At 38.7% G+C, this 22,100-nt stretch overlaps 2 protein-coding genes across 4 annotated transcripts in view; one reads left to right on the forward strand and one right to left on the reverse strand.

The window, feature by feature from the left end:
• Positions 1 to 22,100, reverse strand: part of LOC132203708 (semaphorin-2A) — a 292,313-nt gene that overhangs the window by 22,569 nt on the left and 247,644 nt on the right. For all 3 annotated transcript variants that reach the window (XM_059631661.1, XM_059631660.1, XM_059631659.1), the window contains 2 exons: positions 13,164 to 13,215; positions 9,074 to 9,136 (listed from right to left, as the gene is read on the reverse strand). In XM_059631661.1, coding sequence (XP_059487644.1) covers positions 9,074 to 9,136; positions 13,164 to 13,215 — 115 coding nt within the window. The remainder of the gene's footprint in view (positions 1 to 9,073; positions 9,137 to 13,163; positions 13,216 to 22,100) is intronic.
• Positions 3,305 to 6,170, forward strand: LOC132203538 (N-fatty-acyl-amino acid synthase/hydrolase PM20D1-like). Its single transcript, XM_059631372.1, has 8 exons — positions 3,305 to 3,730; positions 3,937 to 4,169; positions 4,234 to 4,320; positions 4,515 to 4,651; positions 4,703 to 4,898; positions 4,963 to 5,103; positions 5,157 to 5,394; positions 5,448 to 6,170. The coding sequence occupies exons 1-8, from the start codon at positions 3,412 to 3,414 to the stop codon at positions 5,684 to 5,686; spliced, it is 1,590 nt and encodes a 529-aa protein (XP_059487355.1). The 5' UTR covers positions 3,305 to 3,411; the 3' UTR covers positions 5,687 to 6,170.

Raw genomic sequence — 22,100 nt, forward strand, 5'->3', positions numbered from 1 at the left:
CTGCTCGGCTCACCGTTGGTGTTCCTGCTCCTCGGCCAATCCTCGACCTGTTGTCTGATCACTCTCGAGGAGGTCCGTGGCCCGACATACCACACAGTGTTTCGCCCAGCTTAGGTGCACTGCACACCGGCTCCGTGCGTCCATGGAAACTGCAGTTGAAAGCAGGCTGTTCCTCCTAAGAGACTCCTCTCCCCGTCTTCTGGACAACTCCTGCTGTAAGCGGATGCTGAGCGACAAAACCATGAGGAAAAATGGGTGTTCGATGCGGTATAGATGATATTGGCCAGATATTGGCCTTCCTGAATTTTGCAGTTGGCAGCACATCGCTTGTCAATATATTGTTGATGGCGGCCGTTATTTGATTGTGTACAATTTTATCACATATGAGAGCTTAAATCTTTTCCTTATTCGATTTTCCCCATTTTTTTAAATTTCAGTTGTCGAGAATGCGACAAATTTTGTAAAAATTATCTTTTCTCTTGATGGAGGGGTGTGAATAAGGATAAGATTTCATAATTGAAATTATTTAGGATTATAAACAAATTAGGAGTGACGCAGATAACCATTACCAAAACAACTCCAGTTCAAGGAATTATTTTTGTGTGCCATTACTCAGGCGACAAACAGTGTGAATAATATTGTATTCCTTGCGGCGCATTGTATTTCGAGAACTTTCATGTAAATACGTATTGTTTGACTGTCGCGTTAATGAGAATAATAAGCGCGTGATGGGTAGGAGAGGGCAACGCTGATTTTTCTATAAATTGATAATGTAAGCCAAGCTTGGAGCTTTTTCACTTTCGTTCTGGGGCTGTCACTTTGTCCGGCAGATGCCTGCCGCGGTGTCTGAATTTTGTCAGACATAGTTCGTCTTTAGGAAATGTAAGTGTTTATTGTTATATTGTGTATTGCCACTGATAATTTTGTTATTTCACTGCTGATTAAGAAAAATGGGTTCAAATGATTTAGTTAATTTGACAGGTAGGGCCAGATGTATTTTAATTTCTGCATATTTTATTGTATTTTATTTATGTATATTTTGTAGTATTTATTTCAATAACTAATGTTAATTAAACACTTGATCCTGCATTTTATTCCTTATTGGCTGGCTTATCCACACTCCTTTTTAATGATTAGTATTTTTCAGTCAATTCAATTCAATTAATTTCTCACGCTACCAATTAAATAAAGAGTTCTTGATTCATTTTGAGTGACTGATTACTAAAACTTACTAAAACTGTAATGTCGTTATTTCGGGCTTAGAATTTTGGGGAAATTCAGTGGGCAGAGTAACGTGCATTCACAAATGTCGTAAAATAGAAATTGATAAATTTAAAATACAGTTTATGTATTATTGAAAGAAACTTGTATCTTACAAAAATAAAATAATTTGAATGTTACTTGATATGAAACATAAATTTGAAATTGCATTAAATTCTAGGTGATCAAAAGAACAGTGACTTACATATTAAAATATAAAAAATAAATTAGTTATACGCTTTTTTACTTATGTACTAATTCAAGAGTTACTAAAATTATTTTTTCTTGGTCTTTATTTTAGGCTCAATCTTTACATTTAATTTGCCCTGCTTTTCCACTCACAACTTGGCCAATTAAGACTCCAGGAGTAACGATAATAAATACGGATTAAGATTAGCGCGCTATTTGCAGCTTCCTTTTCGCGTAATTGGCGGAGAAAAAGTGGTTCACAGTTGAAAGTCTGCGCTGCAAAAACACGAGAGCGCAATAAAGCATAACATCAGCGGGCTAATCTCGACTCTGGAAACGCAACGCAAACATCAGAGCTAGAGAGATACAAATTTTCACTCTCACCAAAGGCAGAGGAAAAGGGAGCGAGAAAATAACACGAGAGAGCCGCTTTACAGCATTTTGTTATTTTATGAAAGGATTTTACCGAGCATGAAGTCAGAAGTGGCGTTGACTTGTTTCGACTACTTGTATATCAGCCGGCCTGCGAGTTTATTAGGTGTTGTTACATTTATCTATCGCTGCATCTGCGCGGATCAGTGAGCAGGCAGCCGAGCACGAGATGTTACTGCTGCTCATACTTTTGTTTCAAAGCACAAAGGAGGTTTAGTGGAGGAGGCGTCGCTCCATAAACAGATATCAGCCCGGCTGCAATATCCAGCAGGGGTGCTAGCTAGGGTAGGTCTATCTGGGGCGTACATCAGTGCTGATATTCGCACAAGTTGTGTGACAAGGCGATTTCCTCGGTGCGATACACACGCACCGAATTTCCTCCCGAGTTTTTCATAAAGTAGCTTTGGCGCGCCGATGGATAAATTGAAAATCTTATCAGCCGGCAAACACATCGCGAACAGACGTGTGCACGTGAAAAACGAGACGACGCGCCCGCCGCCGCCGCCCCCGCACCACCGGCGCAATAACTTCGCGCGCGCGAAGGACGTTTTAATCAAAACTTTTGCGTCCGCTTTTTGTGAAATTCACAATGTGAATAGTAGACGAGTGCCACTTTTACAACTCTCAAGTAGCACTGATTTTTAAAAAAATTTTTTTTTAAATAAGAACAAAATATTTGTATTATTAGGTATGTTGCTCACACGTGCTTAATAAATATTTGATTGATTAAATATACAATTTCAAATGATGATTGAAGTCCAAATTTGGATTCACATAATATTTCAATACATTATTTATTACAATTTTCTCTTCATTTTTTTTTTTACCATTATTCAAATCAAAAGTCACGGGGGATCATTGGGATGTATAAATCTATCAGCAATAGTATCTATATGGTACAAATGATGATTTAAATTTATTTTATGTTTAACTCGTCTAAATTTATAAATATAAAAGTATCAAAGAATCAATTAAAAAATTCTATATTGCCTAAAATTATTTTAAATTTTTAATATATAAATGTGAACATATATATATGAAATGTTTACTAACTTGAATTTTTTAATGTTGATGTTTACATAACAAGTACATAAAAATAATAATAAATAAAATATAAAATATTTAGATTATTTAATTTACTCATATTTCCCTTTTCAATTTTTTTTTTGACAAGTAGAATAACTAATAATGAATAATTCAAACAGAATAGGCATCTTCTTGCATATAACTTTGAAACATTAACAAATTTAGTGACTCGCCCTTTTTATCTATCAATTTTAATCCCTTCAATCAAATGCATCATTACTGTAAATCGATTGGAGTAATGCAACAAATATTTAAGGCTGTGACCAACCGCTATATCAATGAGAAGATAACGCGTTGACACCTAACTGCGCCTGTTGTACCCAGCCTTGAATATTCAACATTAGCCTAATCTCATTCTCTCCTATCAACCCGATTCGAGCTGGGCTGATACCAAATTCTCCGGTCGGTCTCTATCATTTTTCGGTCAACTTTGGTGCAGCAAAAATGCAGGATGGAATTAAAATGGGCGGCAGCACTCGGTCCCGCCGTTTTTGGATCATTTTGGTATCAGCAGTCATAGGGGTGCCGGTTTTCGTCATTTTGGTCCTGCTGATGGTGGTTTTGATCCAGGCGGCGGTGATCACGGCACCGCAGGGCAACATTGCGATTTTGAATAATGCCAATACCGAAGGAATCACTGACGGGAAAATACAGGAGCGAGCACAACGATTGGCCGGAATTCTGAAAATAGAGACAGTGTCCTACGACGAAAACAACCAGAACAAGTCCGAGTTTCTGGTTCTTCACGATTACCTAAGTGACAGTGAGTATAATACTTAAAAAATGAACAGAATAATTAACTTATCTCTTTTGTTGAAAAGCGAATAATCTAACACTTCAGAAGCGTCAAAACTCAAAATTTTAATGCCTCTTATTAAGGATTATTAATTTTTTTGTGCTTTATAAGAAACGTTGATGTTAAATATTAAATATTTCAATCATTTTATTAACTTTGACGTAATGTTGCAGGTTTCCCAAATATTCACAGCAGTCGTTTTGTCGAAAAATATGTGGTGAACAAGTACAGCCTGTTGTACAAAGTGACCGGTTCAACGCGCGGAAAGCTTCCTTACTTGCTGACGGCACACATGGACGTGGTTCCGGCAACGGCCGCAAACTGGGAACATCCCCCATTCGGTGGTGTCATCGTAGACGACGTAATTTGGGGACGCGGCGCCATAGACGATAAGGGAAGCGTCATGGTGATTTGATTAACACACGCACGAGCAGAATTCGATAACGCATTCATAAATCGTTTCGCGACAGGGCATCATGGAGGCTTTGGAGTATTGGCTGAGTCAGGGGGTGCAGCCCAAGCGGACCTTCTTCATCGCGTTTGGCCACGACGAAGAAGTGAGTGACGCGATTTGCATTGATCAGAAACGGGATTTCTAATTTCCTGTTCCTCTCATACAGCTCTCAAGCATGTTTCAAATGAATGCATATTTTTATGCCTAAAATTAATTCATGTTTAAATTCCGTTTTAATAATAATCATGGATTTAAGCTAATGTATTTTTTTTTTATAAATAATTTAAATATTATCAGACCGGTGGAAACAAAGGGGCGTATCATCTTGCCATCAAACTAAGAGCATTAGGGGTTGAAAAGCTTGATTTCGTGCTGGACGAAGGGCTAATGACCACTGATAAGATTCTACCTGGCGTTACAAAACCAGCTGCACTGTGAGTATATCAAATTTTATTCTTTTACCAATAAATAAAACTCTCCAATAGGATTGGAGTGTCGGAAAAAGGATTTTTGAACGTCCAACTGGAAGTCACGGGGACATTGCAGCACTCCAGTTTCCCTCCAGCTGAGACCCCAATTGGAATTTTGGGCCGAGCCGTTGGGAAGTTGGAGGAAAACAAACACCCAATTGTTTTTGGAACTGGTCCTGAAAGCGACACATTTCACTACGTATCCCCTGATGTCTGTTGCAAATTTATTTTTACATAATTTATTTAAAATAAATTATTCGTTCTATTTTAAATAGACTGATTACGGAATAAGGATTTTCTACGCCAATATGTGGCTCTTTGGCCCTCTGATGGCTTCAATTATGCAGAATGACCCTCTTCAAAGCACTGTTGTAAAAACTTCAACCGGTCTAACCATGTTCAACAGCGGCGTTAAAGTAACAAATTGAATTTTTTTTTTGCTAATTATTTAAAATATTAAATTTTATAGGACAATGTGATTCCGGACAAAGCAACCGCCTTAGTAAACCACCGAGTTCATCCTGGGCAAACTATTGACCAAGTTATCGAGCACGACCGATGGGCCATAGGTGACGACAAAGTCAAAATCACACAGACAGCCAGAATGGACCCCCATCCCGTTTCTCCTTTTGGTCCCGAAGCTCTCGCGTACCAACTGATTTCAACTTCCATTTACCAAACTTACGAAAACGTCGTGGTTGCACCTTGTAATTTTAAAATACCAAATTTAAATCAATATGACTAAATGTTTAATTTGCAGGCATAATGATTGCTAACACGGACACAAACCACTACTTGTCCTTCACAAATAAAGTTTACCGATACGTTCCTGTCTCGGTGACTCCGGATGACGTGAGCAGGTACCACGGGGACAACGAGCGAATCCCAATCGACGACTACGCACACATGTTGGACTTTTACTTCCGCTTCATGCAGAACTCCGACCTGGTTTTCGACTTGGCGCCGAACGAGACGCAGGAGCTCGGCGACGAGTTGTGAGAGAAGATTGATTTTGTGACAAATAGACACTCGACACGAGCACACTTAGTCGGGGCCGTTTGCTTTTTACATTAAAAGTGACGACTGCGAGAACTTTTTAATTTCATTCCAAAGAGCAGAAGGCGGCGAGAAACTTTTCTGGCGAACTAACTCGTCGTGGGGGAAAGCGAAAGGCATGTGCGGGAGTGCCGGCTGAGCAGGGCGGCAAATCAAAACGACGCCGACTCTGCGAAATGAATTCGTCTACAAATTGAATTAAGTTGCAGCGCGACGGGCACGGAAAAGCATGAATTTGATCTAGATTTAATTGATGACCTATCATATTTGATTTTTCTATAATGTATAAAAATTTGGCTCGTTTTAATTGTTTTTAGCACACTAATAACTATAAAATAAATTAATTTTATATCAAATTCAATATTACCGTATAATTTTAATTAACTGAAAGATGTTGCAATGCTATTAGGGATCAGTTGAGGATAAAAAATTAATATATGCCTAGATAAACGGGCTTAAAATAGCTTAAAATAATTAATTAATAAATATTTGATATTATTTTAATTTTCTTTCAACAGTAATATGTGGAAAATTTTGTTGAAAAAATTGGCAAATTGCTCAAATTTTCATCATTATTTTTGTTTTGTGCAAGAGAAGTTAGGGTTTCAAAATTAATACTCCATACAGCAGGTACAAAGAGAGGAAGAGAGCGAAGACACCTTATTTACATGTCAAAAGTGGACAGGCTGCAACAATGGGCGTGTGTGTGTAGCGTGTTTGCGCTGATATTTAGAGCTGACAAGGATTACACTACTTGGGCCGGCGCAAACACACAGAGATAGATGTTCGGACGAGCATGTTGTGACGCCTTTTGTACATGTGATACTGCGCCGCATTACCTGATGCATGAATTCGAGCGGGGAGCTGACTGAATATAATCCGACCGCCGCTATCATTAAATACAAGTACAATGCAGGCAGGACGTGTGAGCGTCAATTGTGTTTCGTGTTTATTGACTTGCATCACTGAATGCGTCTCTCTCTCTCTCTCTTGCACACAATATCGCAGAGTGGATGGACGAGTGCAAATCTATCGACACCGGCCGAGCATGATTTATGAACAGCTAGCACGTCCAGCTTGCTAAACAGCCCCGTATTAATTGAATGCACTTGGCGCGACGCCGATGGTGGAATTTCCGCGGATTTATTAATTAACGCCGCAACCAGCCAGCCGGTGGATTTTCCATATTTAATTGGATCGCAGCACAGTGTCGCTTCCACTTCAATGGCCAGTTGAAATGGTTGACGTTCAACTGATTTTCAATTTTACTGCTGCACTATTGGAAAATAATATTATTGTGTAGAATTGCGTTGAAAATACTCTCTAAGATTTATTTAAAATGACTGCAACTAATTTTAAGAAAATTGCTAAATTTTGACAGACATATTTTTTTATTATTAGCAACTTTTTTATTATTATGTATTTAATATTTTTTTCTAGTATACGTTGGTCTTAAGATTAGCTAATTTAGTGTATTTTAGTTCAAAGTACATATTAAAGCATAACTTTGCAAAAACATTTTGCCTGCTACTTTTCTAGCAAGTAAAACCAGAAAGAGTTACACAATTGTAATAAGACAAAATCATGATCGTTTCATTTGTTGCATTATTTATTTCATTAGAAAAATAGAATTGAGATATTATGTGTCTTCACTTCATAATTATATTTAATTAGTTGATTGAAAATTTTGCAGTATAGATATTAATTAAATACAAGTGGATAAATAATTGTAGATAAAATAATGATTGAAATAGGGAGAGAACTTTGGCAATTCAAAACTTTGAAAGATTTACGGTGCCAGAAATGAGAGTCGAAGTTGAAAAATAAATATCCGGCGTGCGAAGGCATTAATTTCAATTGCGGAAATTCGACGACGCACCCTTTCTCTCCGTGTTTGTATAATTTGCAGCGCGCAACTTTGGTTGGCTCCCTCCGCAATTTTGAGTCTGGGCGCAAAGTTGGTTGCTCGAATTCATTTCATTAGTTTCACATCCTTGCAATAAATTCCGGGGCCGAGTTTGGTCGCGCACTCACTCGAGTGTGAATATTAATGCCGAAAACGCGTGTTGTCTGCCGACGATAAATAAGAAGCGCTGCGTGTAAAAAGTTCTTAATGGTCCAGTCCAAAGTGACGCGAGGCAGTAAATTAAGAGAGAAATGACGACGAGGAGTAGCATGTTGTTTGCGTTTCTTGTTGGCACCCGAAACGGAAAGAAGAAAACTCCCAGAGAAGAGAAATATAGGCATTCGGACGCTTTCAAAAGTTGTCCCAGACTATGTGCGAACATATGTTTTTGTGTAATTTTTCTAACCAAGCGGGACTGTACTTTCTCCACCGCGCGACTATATGATAACTCGTACTTTTCTCCTGCGCTCGGAAAAGTTTCCACGGTTTTTAGCAGCGGGTTTAGTGCACTTTAGTTTCTTTCCAGTTCTCCGTGTTTGTGCATAAAGTATGAGCCGGCGATGAATAAGTCACGAGGCGCTGCAGAGAATTGCCAGCAGCAGCGACCCACCCTTGCTGCTTCCTGATGCACACGATGATTCTCTCGAGGATAATTCGCGACCGAGCCATAAAAGTCCGACTTTGTTTTTACACCTTTCCAGATGTGGTAATAACAAAAACACATAAAAACAGCCGGCCATATTTCCAACCCCGGGCCGATTTCGCATTATAAAATTTTAAACCGCATCAGGTGGCGTCATCTGCTTATTATTAAAAGCACCTGCCACGTTTTTGTCATTAGCAGAGACGTGCGAGGGGTCGTAAAAATTCTTGCAAGTTTTGAGGGAGCTTCTCTCGTCGTGGCGCAGAGGGCGTGCGAATTAAGGGAGGCAGTCCATTAGTCTTAAAACGTCAGCCGACAAAAGACACCGTCGCTGTGTGAAAATTGCTACTTTAATGAAGTTTTATCTCCAAGCCCGAGACGCGCACACCCCGTAATTATGCGCGCTCGCGACGCAAAATTGCACTAATTTGTTCTACTATAAAAGGCAACAGTGTTTGTTATCCCCCCGATTTTCTTTCTTCTCTAAACAATGAGGACAAACGAGCCGAGGTTTTAATCCGCGATAATGAGTTCGAAAGTATAAAAATAGCCGCTTGGAAACAATGGCAGAGATTTCCACCCTGTCAATTTCGCCCCTCGAAACTTTTGCTCTTTCTTTCTTCTTCCGTCGGCGCCTGCAATAACTCACAAATGCGACACTGTGTCGGCGCACGAGAGAGGAAAAGTCTGCGGGGAAAATATACTCAGCGTCCGGTTTTTTTCCTGGTTTGCAAAGCTAAATGGCGCGTGAAAATTTTAAGATATCAAAGTCGAAACTCACCTCCGATTTTCCTTTGGACACACAATTGGCGACGTTGCTTGGCTCCAGCTGCAGAGAGTCTCTCTGAAAATTAAATACAAAAATAAAATATTATTTTCGTGGAAAATTATTTTAATAGCAAAATAATATGTGGGTTTTATTTCTAAAAATGTATTACAATAATAAACGGCTGTTCTTGTTTGGGCAAATTTAAAAGTGAGAATATATTAATTTAAAAATAATGTAAAATAAAAAAAAAATGGTTTAGTTCAATATCTGCAAGATAGTAAAATAAAAATGATATCATATTAATTTTTTTTTTATTTCTTCATAAGGCTGGTTACAGAAATTTCAACGATTTTATACGATCAAATTTCCTCTTTTCTTTGTTTTGAAATAAATGTTTTAGAAAAGCAGACAAATTATTATGCATGCTAATTAAATTAGCGTCAAAAGCAGTCCGTCCCCTTGAGGGCCCCGCGGCGCTGCGCAAATTGCAATTATCTCCAGGCAAATTGGAATTATGGCTGCAATAAAAGCTGCGCTGCCGACACAAACAAAAGCGTGGTGTATTACAATTTTCCTCTTTCCTAAGGAATGTGCAGTACAAATCAAAGCCACTCGAGTCTGGAGAGGGACCTTTTGAGTGTCGAATTAAAAAAGGGTTTCCATGGCGACAGACGCGCGCCCGGCGAATTATTATTATGACTGCGTCGCAGACTCTTTGAAGTTATCGAGTAGTAATTCAATCAGACTTAGGCCACAGAGACACAACGGGTATGCTCGTCAAATTGCCCGCTATCTCAATATCAAACTACGCGCCTGCACGTTTTGAGTAAACGAGTGGCACGCGTGTCTGATGTGCATGGAAACGGTGCGAGGGGGCTCTGGTTTAATTCGATTAACTGGGCCTGCTGGCCATTACTTTGTTTGATCTCCAATTATTTGATTACGCCGAAAGTGATCCTTCCAGCAGCTATGACGAGGGAGGAAAAATGGAATTTATGTGCAAAGTATCTCAAAACATTCACTCATGCATAAAGGGTTTGTTTAGTAAGTCTGGTATAACGTAATAAAATGTTTGGATGGTAACAGTGGGTTTGAGTGGATTTTTGTTAAGTTCAGCTGAAATATAAAAATGTAATATCCAATTTACAATATTTGTGGAATAAATTTTTTTTAATTTAATAATCTTATTTTTAATTTCATGGTAACCGCTTTGTTTCATTATATATGGACAAATAATTTTTTACATTTGGATACCCTAGAATTTTCTTCATATTAAATTATGTAGCACATTTTAGTTCTCGATTGATATTATTGACACATTCAAGTTAAATTTTTTTGATAGTTATTTAAAATATTAACACATTAAAAAAAACTTTGAAAGTAATTGCGTTTGGGCAAGAATACAGTCTTAATTTAGAAAATCTAAGAAACTCAATCTTTTCAACCGCTACGGTGAAAATTGGCCTCAAAAACTTTTACCGCGCACTCGCAGTAATTAAACGCGCTTTTAGAGTTTATGATAAGGAGTGCAAAGTAGGCATTTCTTGAGCGAAAACGCACCAAGCCCTGTCGGCAGAAGTGCTGATTAATTATTATTCCATCTGGTTTTACTGCCAGAATCAAGAGGGGGTGCTTGCTTGCTATGGGAAAACAAGCAGAGAGACCGTTTGAAAATCCGTCTGGCCGAAGATATAATATTGTGAAGAGCGACCCTCTGATTCACCAGCAGCAATATTAACTCTCGGGCTGAAGCCGCCGCACCAACGGTCATAATCAAATATAGAAATGGCTTCCATCCGGCCGTTGAGGCCGTTCTCTCTTTTAAACAAACAGATCTGTATTAAAATACCACTCAAAGATGAGGGTTTGATCATTCTAATGCAAGCGGAGATGATGTCACTCTCAGCAGAGGCCAAATTGTTTCCAATTGGGCCGAATTCGGCGGATTAACTCGGCTCTCCAACTGACCGTTTTCTGTTTGCTGAGCAGAACCGAGTGAGTAATCGGCACTGTGTTCTGCTGAGGGAATTATACGGGTCAAGAAAAGGGCTGAAAAGTTTGCCAGAGCGTGCTGAAAGTTAGCAAACTTCTTTCTGGATAGGGCTGTGCAATTAACGAGCGAGTTGTAATTCCAACTTGGAATCAAAATTTCTCGTTGTAATAGTTAAAAAATTAAATTATGATGAGTTTACGTTTAATTTATCTTCTTGAAATTCTTCAATTGATTCACAAAAACTCTCCACAGCTAGCCCTGAACGTCACAAGGCTGGTAAAGGTGCCACTTTTCAGCAATATTACAATAGTATCGTGCCAAGGGGACTTGGAGGAATAATCATATACAAAAAAGAAAAGGCAATATTTTGCATTTAGTGTGGATTATAAATGTGTCAATTTTGGAATTCAGTAAGCCTAATTAAGTCATGTCTTGTCTCCTAATTAAAAAATAATAATTACAATGTGGCAGAAAAATAAAATATTTTGAAAGCGGTGAGAACTCTTGGGAGAGGACGCGTGTGAAGTTTATTTGCATTTTCATTGGTTTCCCATAAAATTATACTTGCACACAATAATAATAATAACACACGGGTGCAATTAAAATTCGGTAAAATATGTAATATTCACGCAAATGAATTCCCAGGCGCTTTATCTCGTCGTAATTAATTTCGTGTGCTATCGGAATCACATAAAATTATTGCCGCACGCAAGCCTTAATTGCGAGCCCGTCGAGGGCCTGCAGATAACGCGCACCGCTTTTTTAATGACAGACTCTGCGGAATTAATTGCGAGTGAAATTCCGAGCGCGTCCGAACCGTTCGAGCAAATTAGTTTTCGCTCTTTACGACTACGTCGCCCGCGAGAGGTAATAGATTTTTCTTTCGCCCGCCGTCTTTCTTTGTTGCTAAAAGGGAGGAAAGCAGTCGTGGAAATATATTACCGAAATCGAACCAATTGCCAGCCGACTTTATTGCCGCAAATCCACATTCTTCACGCGCGGCCGTGAGCGGGCGCAGATTGGTCTTTTCACCCGCGCCGTCGATATTCACGGAAAATCTAAGCAGATGTGGAGAGAGGAGGAAATAACGTCTGACGCTGCATTTCCCTGCAATACTTCTTGATCGGAAGAGAAATCGCGTATTTGCAAATGCATTTATTCTGCTTGTGGCGTTTAAAGTACTTGTTGGAGTGTCGACGCCGCGACAGATTGAAAAATGGAAGAGAGCTTTTTCAACCTGCTATGTAGGATAAACTTATTCTCCGATGAGAGTGTAAATCAACACACTGCACTTTTTTGCTTTTGTAAAAAATAAATTTAATTTAATTTTAAAAATTATTTTCAGTATTATTTGTTCAGTTAAATATCAAAAATTAATTTAAATTTTTTACGTTTCATTTTTTTTTTAAATTATTGCTATTTATATTTGTAATTGAAAAGAATATTCTATATGATTTATAAATTTTGTTTTAAACCTACGTAAAGAAAAATAATAATATCAAAGTCAGCTATTGAGGGATAATAGTGTGAATGTATCCAACGGCGACAGTTAATTATATTCTTCTATAGCTACTTCTTTGTTACTTTGAGTTAAACGGCCTGATCCAATTATCAGAAGTAATTAAGACATATAAATTAATAAAATTAATTTATAATACTATAAAATAAAACGCTGTCTATCAGACTGTAAAATTTGTAAGCATTCTATAAATTATTGCTTTTTTCAAGTTAATTAATTGAGTTCAATCTAAACAATGTTGTAATTTTTTATACCAGCTTTTTAAATAAAGAAAGTAGAATCTCAAAACTGAAATATCCAAATGCGAGATAGCAAAGGAATAAATTATACTTCGGATTCAAATCAATCTTGTTATCTGAAGTTTAAATGTACTCCAGAATAATGTTTATTTTAATGGAAATAAGTGAAATTTTGAACTTAAAAAGTGCAATATAAATTATATTCTAATAACATTCTAAAAAATTATTTCCTGAACAACTTTACCACGTGAAATATTATTATTTTTTTGTTTTAAATTAGCAATTAAAGAGCGAAGATGAAATTGTGTTACAAATTAAACAAAAGATAGAAAATTTCCATGTTTTACTCACCTCGCAGTTGGAGTGGCTGATATTGCTCAAGTTGAGCCTGAAGACGCGGTCCCTGCAACAAGAAAGTAAAAATTAAGTCGCACATTCCGAAATTCATCAAGGGGGACAAAAATTTCCGCACTAATTAAAACGCCGGTTGTTTGCTTAATCCCCCCGGAAGAGATATTTGCATGGGAGACGCGTAAAAATGAAGCGCGCCTTATCAAAGGGCGGCAGATATGAGCAATGGGGTGGTTGGCGGCGAAAGCACCGCCATTACCGCACGACGACACACCAAATTAGGCCTGATGTTAGGCAGAAGGATCAAGGGGGTCAGCAAATAAAGCAGCTATGCACAGCAGCCTAATACTCTTTCCGAGACTGCAAAGGGGGAAGCAAGTTTGGCAAAGGGAGGAGGGAAGGCGCGCGTTATTTTGGGGGCATAATGTTATTATAATATTACGATCTGTCCCTGCTAAAGGGGTAGTTTGCTGAGATGAGATTTTCTCTGTGGAGTGTCACGCAGAAATATTTACACACTCGCGCCTCTCTCTCTCTCTCTCTCTCTCTTGGTTGCTCAAACATTTTGCGGCACCCTTATCTCGGCCCAAATGGCACCGGCGAGAAGTAAAAAGTTGCGCTGCTGGATGCTAGATTTTCATCTTCGCCACACGTACATACATTTATTTTTTCGTCACACTTACACGTTTCTGCATCATGCACTCACTCCCTTGAGAGAGGCGTGTAACATAAAAATACGTGCAAAATAGGTCACCGAGATAAAGATAAAGGACCGTGGAGTGGTGCGGGATGCATTTTTCATTTCTTTTATGCAAAAACGGCTTTTTAAGATATTCTTCGGAGACGAGGTCGGAGGAGGGATTTGTTTGCAACCTCGTCATGTATGTGCTTAGCTTAAGTGTCATTGCGTTTCTATTCAAACTCTCGTCTGCACCTCGGGAAAAAGTACTTTAGTTGTAATTTCTTTTCTCAAAGTTGAAAACTAGATCAAAATCCCTCTTGTTTTGGTATAATGATGAGGTTGTGTGCATGTAAAATCTATTTGCTAGGCTGGCGTGTCTGTTGGAGATCAAGTTTTTGCCACATATACACAGGAAATGGGATGCGTGTCAGCCTAATGCGCGTAATACCTCTGGTAATCTGGCTAAAATCATATCTCAGCCGGGGCAGGTCTAAAAACGGCAGCCTTAATTAAAGCCAGAGAAGTGCGCGAGAGATGATATTACACTGCCAACCACGCAGCCGCCGCCGCACTTAGAATCGCGAGTTTATCGCGCGCAGTGAGGGAAGGGGTTCTTAAAAGCATCTCGCTCCGTCTCCTCTGCGATATTAAATATTCATGTATTTTGCCGTCGTCTAATTTAACGGCTCAGTTTGGAAATATGCTTTGATCATTATTTGGAGGATTAATTTAATATTCCGTCTCGCACACAGCAGCAAGAAGTGCTGGAATTGTTTTATTTGTACCAAACTTTTGAGTTGATTACCAACTTTTTCCTTTCCGCCCAACAAGTTGACGTATGTTTGCGCAAAAAGCCACGAGCGCTGCCCCGGTGAACTCTGCCGGGGGAAATGCGCGAAATAACCTCCGCTTTTCTTTCTTTGCTTGTTTGCTCAGACTGTCTGCTGGCTGCAGTGGCCGGGCAAAAAGTTGACCACCGCGTGCTGTTTCGTGTCATTTTCCGCACCTAACGCAAAATTGGCCTCTCTGCAGACAAACATTGAGATTGCCGTTCCAAAAGATTCTCTCGACTGCTCTCCTTGAAAACTTCCATCACCGGGGTGAAAAAGTCGCAGCCTTTGAAATTGGTTCGGTCGCTCGCTCCAGATTGCCGAGCGCCGTTTGTTCTCTCCGGGACGAAAGTTTGATTGCAGCGTTTAAAAATCATGAATTTTCTTCTGTTAGTTTTTCATGTAACAAAGATAAAAATAAGTTTGGCGACAAAAATTTCAAGGTTGAAGATTTATGAAGCTAATGACAAGATTATGTTTTTGTACCCACCAGAAATTATATGATTCAAAACAAAAGTCCTAAACATAAGTAAAACTCAATTTTTTTTTATTATATTATTAAAGAGTTATAATAATTAGCATTTTTAATAACTAAATGAATGCCTCCAATTTAAATAAAAAACCTCAGATTACAATGTATTTTTAATCAATGGGGGCCTATACAACAATGGAATTCAGTATTCAATGTTGTGGACCAATCCGAAATGGCACAATCAAACATAACGCCTTTGATTGGCTAACAACAATGAAAAATAAATTTCATTGTTGGTATGAACCCCCCACTGTTTAAAGAGTGAAAATTCAAATAATTTATGCTTGAATTTGCATCATTGATTTACTATTTACATATCAAACACAAAAAAGCATAAAATGTAATTTGAATATAAAAATAAAATTTCAATTTTTAAATACAACCAAATCTCCTTATAATCTATACTGTGTGTTGTGGATTCGGGTGAAATGCCGAAACAACAGCTTGCTTGTCGCTCAGCAAGCGGATTAGTCTGTCATTATGTTGCAACTCGCAAATCCTAGCGGGCACACACTCACAAAGGGGCCGATTCATCCCCAACAAAGGCCTCGCTCGGTCGCCTACGGTGTTACTTTTGAGTCGGGCTCCATTACAGCAGTGTGTGGTCAGCGGCTGCATTATTGCTCCAGGGCCGAGCTGGAAAGCGTATATTTGCATACAATTGCTGCAGCGGACTAGAGCTGCTAAAAACAATAACGTCCCTAATGCATTTGTATCGTGGGCAGCATAAATCTGAAATCCATTACTCCGGAGGGCAGATGTTGCCACCGCTGCATTTAATGGTCTTCTGATGGATTGACCACCGCCTTGAATGCATTAGGGCAGAAAAGTTTATGATGGCAATCCGATTATCTTGACCTCTTGCTGTGTTATTTTTCGTTTAATTTCAGAGCAGGGTGGAAATTTTCCTTAGAACGGAGAAGCTTTAATTTGAATAGCAAAAGTGAAGCGTTTTATGTGCCTTCACTCGCATTCAGTTTCTCTCTAAAATTGCAAATTCCTCCAGAGCAGAGCTTTTCATTCAGTCAGTCTCTGAATTACATGAAATACCTGTGCTCGGCAAGGGAAGGCATCTTTTGTGATTGAATTTTATTGTTTTCCTATATATACGTGTAATGCCTGTGCAATAAAGGCGCGCCGGGTATAAACGACGTAATAGTGTAATGCATGTTCTTGGCAGCTATTTCATTTCCAAGAGAGAGCCTTTAATGCTGCATCATCACGTCTATCGTGCTATATCAATTTACTGTCTTCCTCACTCATTGTTGTAAAACAGCATTACAACAATAGATTTTCCAGGAACGCAAGAAATTTAAAACAAAGAGCGTCAAGATTTTAGTTCTATTGAAAATAATAGTGGCTTTTGTTTGCGATAATATGCAACCCATGTAACACAGATGATGGAATTTTATTGATTTCTTTTTAATTTCCATGTATACCGGAAAGATTGTATTTATATCAACATAAACCTTTAATTTAATTACTTTCTAAATAAAATTGTTTCTTTTATTTACTGAAGCTGGACCTGATTTGTGAAAACAAACATTTTTTTCTTAATGAGCAATTTAAACTGGTTTCAATAAAGCCCTTCCACGTTCAAGATGAAATTTTAAGGTTAAAAATACAAAATTCAAATTTTGTGGGTTCGCTTCTTGAATACTACACATTATAAGGAATGTTGTTATTTTTAATTTTTCAAAAGAGAAAGAATTTGTGATGGAATTTATATATTAATTAGATACAACCAGAGAAATAGATGTAATCGTGGCAAAAACAAGATGATAGCACGTCGCAGCAGAATCAGTGGAGTGTCTGTTGGACGTGCAGGAGCGAGTACATCCATCACCCTTGGGCGCCGTGTCTGCGCGAGCATGTGATGCGATGTTTGTGCCACGGCACCACTTGCTTAATTGCCGCCGTGACAATCTAATTAATTAGTCGCGATATTTGCACGACTGGTGCTGCTGCTTACTGCACAGTTTCCGCTTGATTTATCAGCTAGACGCGTCAACCGGGGCAGCCTAATAGGACGGCGGGGCATCAAAGTGCAGCATTTGCTACTTTCACGAGTCGCTGCGTTCCGACTGACAATGAGAATCATCGTCAACCCCTAGTCAATGTCATAGGCATCGAATTTATGATTTTATAGCTTGAATGATTCATCGCGAATATGATTTAATGCTACTTCTCGGAGATATGGAGATCATTAAATCCCTATTAGTTTATAAAAGTCAGAATAAAAAATATCCCATACACGAAAGAATAAAATAGTTTAATGCATAATATTAAATGTAAGTACACTGATTTTCGTGAAATTAAGTTTTTTCATTCAAAAATTTTATTAAAACAGAACTAGTTAGAGAACACTTTTCACCGAATAGCTGTTGATATAAAAATAATGTAAAATTAAAAGACAAATGAATATAAACAAAATTAAAATATATTTACACAAATATTAAAAATAACTTTTAAAATGAAATATTTTAATTACCAGATAAATAATTATTGATCTTAAAATTACAAGTTGAATATTAAACAAAGCACTAAATTCAAAACGTCAACTAGGAGCCACTGGACCTGACGTGCAAATATAATCTTTGTTTACCGCAAGTACAACGCAATCAAACTAGAGCCACGCACCACTGAATGCGACAACATTTGATTATACGATTAGTGCTCCGCCCGACACCTGTCAGTGTCATCTCAGGGGTGCAAACAACCCCCTTCTGCAAACACACACACGTGTCCTCCGAACATACAATCATTCTTTATATTGAGGAACCCGAAACTCAACGCTTTTAACCCTTTGAGCTGAGATAAGCAAACGTCTTAGCTGCGCTCAGCAAATATTTATGCGTTATTATTATATTCCTGTCTGGCGAAAGGGGTGTGTGGGTGTGAGCCATCAGAGTATCTCGTTTCCGAACCCGCCCCCTTGTGCAATTACAACCCCTCGTTTTGGCACCCAGCGTGTCGTGTTGGAGAATTTCAAGAAGGTGCGAAAAAAATCAAGGAGGTGCAACTTGAGTCGCTCGCCGAGCTTTATTGTTAAAATTTTGCAAAATCCGGTAGCCGGGTCGGCTCGAGTTTTCGCCTGCGGTGTCACCTGGCGAGTCGCGGTTTTGAAATCGGACGCCCGTCCGTGCAGCTTCCTTTGGCACGGAAGGAGAGAGATGCCGAAGGAACGAATTTTGCTCTTGTAATTAGAGTAGAACAATACCTGAGCTTTAAGGTTTTTCGCTCCCACACTTTTTCCACCAAAAGCACGGGTGGTCTGCCAGCTGAATTCCTAAAATTCTGGCCCCTCAAAGATTAGATCGTCCCGCGAGAGTGGCTCACGCTCTTTCTTATCGCTCGCTGAAATCTGCCTTAATTACCTTTAGATAAATGGGTTTCGGATAGAAATTCCCAGAACGGGGAGGAAGTTAACGCTTAGCGCAATTATCGGCAGTTTTTTAGGGTAATTATAATAATGACTCAATTTAAGTGAAAAAGAACGTGTTTCGCGATTTAAGATTTGTCAGAAAATGGCGGCCTAGAACAACTTTTTGAGTGCTGTTGGACCGATACAATTGGGAAAGAAAGCCGTCGGGAGCTAAAGTTGCTCGCAAACACCTCTTTGTTGGCTTAGGTGACAACACATAGGCACAAACTTCAGCGTGTGTCGCCAAATCAGTGTGCGCACTTTGGCACTTTGCGAATCAATAATCGATGCGGCGAAAACAAGAAGTAAGAACGGTCGGTTGGTTTAAAGATTCAGAACATAAATGTATACTTTAACTCAAACCGATGGAAAGGAATAAAAAAGGTTTTTTTTTAACAAAAATGTTACAAATCAATGTTTTTTTTTAAAATAAAAATACCTGTTATGACTGTTTAATCTCACATTTTATCTGGGAACTGAGTGTCCTGAAAGAGTATCAATCAAATTGCAAGAAGAAATATTGGATTTCCCGGCCCAAGCAAAAAGTGCTCGTGTCTAAAAGCCCCGTTGAATTCGGTTTCATTTCCTTTCCTGACAGCGAAACCACATTTTTGCCACCTTGCACGCTCTTTTGATAAAAAGGACGCCTTCCTCTCTTTCTCCGACAGAGCGAACAAATACATAAATCTGCGCCGGTCCGCAGAGAGGAATTCTTCAAATAGATTAGTCGCACAATGGTCGCCAGAGTGATATTTCAACGCCATCTTTTTAATAACCCGCGACAGCGATTTTTGTGCCGCGTCATTCCTTTCCACAGAAAATGCAATTTCCGATTTTTTTTTTGCGCCAGGGAGGAAATTAGACGTGTATGTTTGTTGACGTGGAGTGAGAGAGACGAAACTGGAGACGTTAGTCGATTTTATTGGTGCAGGTGTCACCCGATAATGCTCCAGTGATGTTCGCTCGGTTTTTGCGCCTGTTATCTATTGGCTCGGGTCACGCACTGCTGTTATGTGAAACACGACGCCGCCACGAAAATCGGCAAACGTTGTAGAGGAAAACCAGCACGGTTCCGAAATTTGTGAGTTCGTATAACACTAATTTCATTGAATAGTTTGAGATCATTGCTTGCTCAACACTATTAAACACAAAGCATTGTTTCAAACCAAATTTAAATTATTCAAGTCTAAAAATTGCCCTTCATCATATGATTTTGGTGCACCAACTGAAGTGACGTTCTCAGTTCGAGTTAATTTTTATTTGATTTAATATTTAAAAGCTGACTTACTTTAAAATAAAATTGATTTGTAAATTTGAGTATTGAAAAGTGTAATAGAAAACTTCACATATTTAATTCATTATGTCTTTAAATTGATTCAATTAATCTTAAATTACTATATAACTGAAATTTATAAACTAAAAAAATTATTTTCAAATGTAGTAATTAGATTTTTGCAGATAAGAAGTCTATGAAACTTCTTGTTTCAAATTAATACTTTTTGGATTTATTGGGACTCCGTGCGCAGAGCTCTTGTTCCTCTCCACCAAGCTGCTAAAACTTTCGGCACTCGCAAATTTCGCTGTCGGTCTTTTAATTAAAAAGGACACGCAATTGTACTTATCTGTATAATTAAAGATTAAAACGAGCCGCTGTGGGCGACTTGATTAAAATTTATCTCTGCTCCGAACTGCAAATGGAGGCTGTGGAGGCGCCAGCTGCTCTCTGGGGAATCGGGAAATTGGAAAAGTAAAAATCACGCGGTTCAACTGCCGCTAATAACTGATCGCCAACGACACTTGCGCTCGTTCTCACGGAATTTAATATCAGTTAGCACTTTCCGTGGAGAAGCAGTGCCTGAAGGGGCTGTTAATTGATTTCGCTCGCCTGAATCAACACGCACCCAACTTTTCATTTAACTGCACATGTACATAATTAGCAGGGAAAATTATATGCCCTTTCAAGCGTCTTTGGAATATGTTTTATTCATCCGAAGAAAGGCTAATTCGAAAGAGAGAGAGCGACGCATTCACTCGTCGGTGACTTGCGAAGCCGCCATTTAATAAAGTCAATTTTATGATAATCTGTGTGCCGCCTCGTTTTATCCACTTTATGAAAGGCGAATGTGATTTGGCGTCGGTGACTTACTCTCTTGGGCGGGGGATTTCGCATTCAATTGCTCTTTCGCCAAAGTAACCGACCGTCTCTTCCTCTCAAGAGGAGCAGCCGGCACACATTTTGAATTAAGACGATTAAAAGTTTTTCGCGACGAGCAGTGGAAAAGTTTATTATCGCATTATTATCGTACAAAGAGCCCCGCACCGGCGATGGAATTATATATTTGGAGCGATAAAAATCGCCGCCTGAAATTTCGCGGCTCACTGAGCCCGAGCGGCTGCTCCGTTTTTGGCTTCTGCGTCTCTTTCCTAATGCGAGGCAATTTGCGGCTGGATTATCAGAAGTGGTGTAGTTGGAATCCATTTGATGGATTTTTAACCCCCAAAGCTCTGACGGCTGCGAATGATGAGCGAGCGAGAGAGCTGGAGGCAGCAGAAATTTTTCGAGATTTGACAGAGCCAAATGATCATCCGCGCGTCGCCCGCGCGCCTTCCTAATTTCTGCGCTAAATTGATTTTTTGCTGCACCCTGCCAAATCATTCTCCGATATTTCCAGCATTCCGTCACTCGTTTGCTGCCATCCAAATTAAAGCAGATATGAATTTGAGTCTGGTAAAATCCCCTTCAGGACTGCAATGAATTAAACAGAAAACATTGTTTAAATTTACTATACGAAAGTTGATATATTTTGTAGTATCAACTTTTGAGCTGTTAAAAAAAAAATTGAGAATACAAAATGAAAAACCCTTGTTTAAAAGTTAAAAAGTTGCTGTGAAAATTTAAGAAGTATTTTCAGAAAAAAAGCATTAATTAAGCATTGGGTTTTGATGAAAAATTAAATAAATTTGAAATTTTCTAACATGGATGTTCGCATAGAGTGTTTACTTCAAATGCTATCATATGAATTTTAAATTTTTTTCTCATTTTTAATTCTTTTGTGATTATTTTTACCAACATAGCAGAACAATTGAAGTGACTAATTAATTATAATCAATTTTTTTCTGACAATAAGACAAGAAAGTAATTGCTCGGAGACAAATAAAACTAATTAATTTCTTCATCTGTGCGCAGCACCAGTGATGATTGATTACAAGTTGTGGGGTGACGTCGCAACAGCAGAGCAGCACTTTAGCAATAGGGAGGACGCTGATGCAAAAAATGGCAAGTTGACGACGGCTTGCTGATACGCACCAAATAACGCATCATAAATCCAACGCACATACATCTGTCTTCTATCTATCTTCCTCTCGGTTTCCCCTTTTATCAAGAAGAAAAAATGAAATACAAAACAGTCGTACGTCTCTCTGCGGAGATGTTATTTATCTCGTGTCCGCGAATAAATTCATCATGCGC

This window comes from Neocloeon triangulifer, unplaced genomic scaffold (assembly GCF_031216515.1).
Source record: "Neocloeon triangulifer isolate White Clay Creek 2 clone unplaced genomic scaffold, ASM3121651v1 ptg000017l, whole genome shotgun sequence".
Taxonomy (NCBI): Eukaryota; Metazoa; Arthropoda; class Insecta; order Ephemeroptera; family Baetidae; genus Neocloeon; species Neocloeon triangulifer.

Excerpts from the sequence above, each read along its gene's own strand:
- LOC132203538 (XM_059631372.1), top strand. The coding sequence starts at position 3,412 with ATGCAGGATGGAATTAAAATGGGCGGCAGCACTCGGTCCCGCCGTTTT. Across the intron at positions 4,321-4,514 it reads CGTTTGGCCACGACGAAGAA|ACCGGTGGAAACAAAGGGGC; the intron begins GTGAGTGACGCG and ends AAATATTATCAG. Across the intron at positions 4,899-4,962 it reads TTCACTACGTATCCCCTGAT|ACTGATTACGGAATAAGGAT; the intron begins GTCTGTTGCAAA and ends TATTTTAAATAG.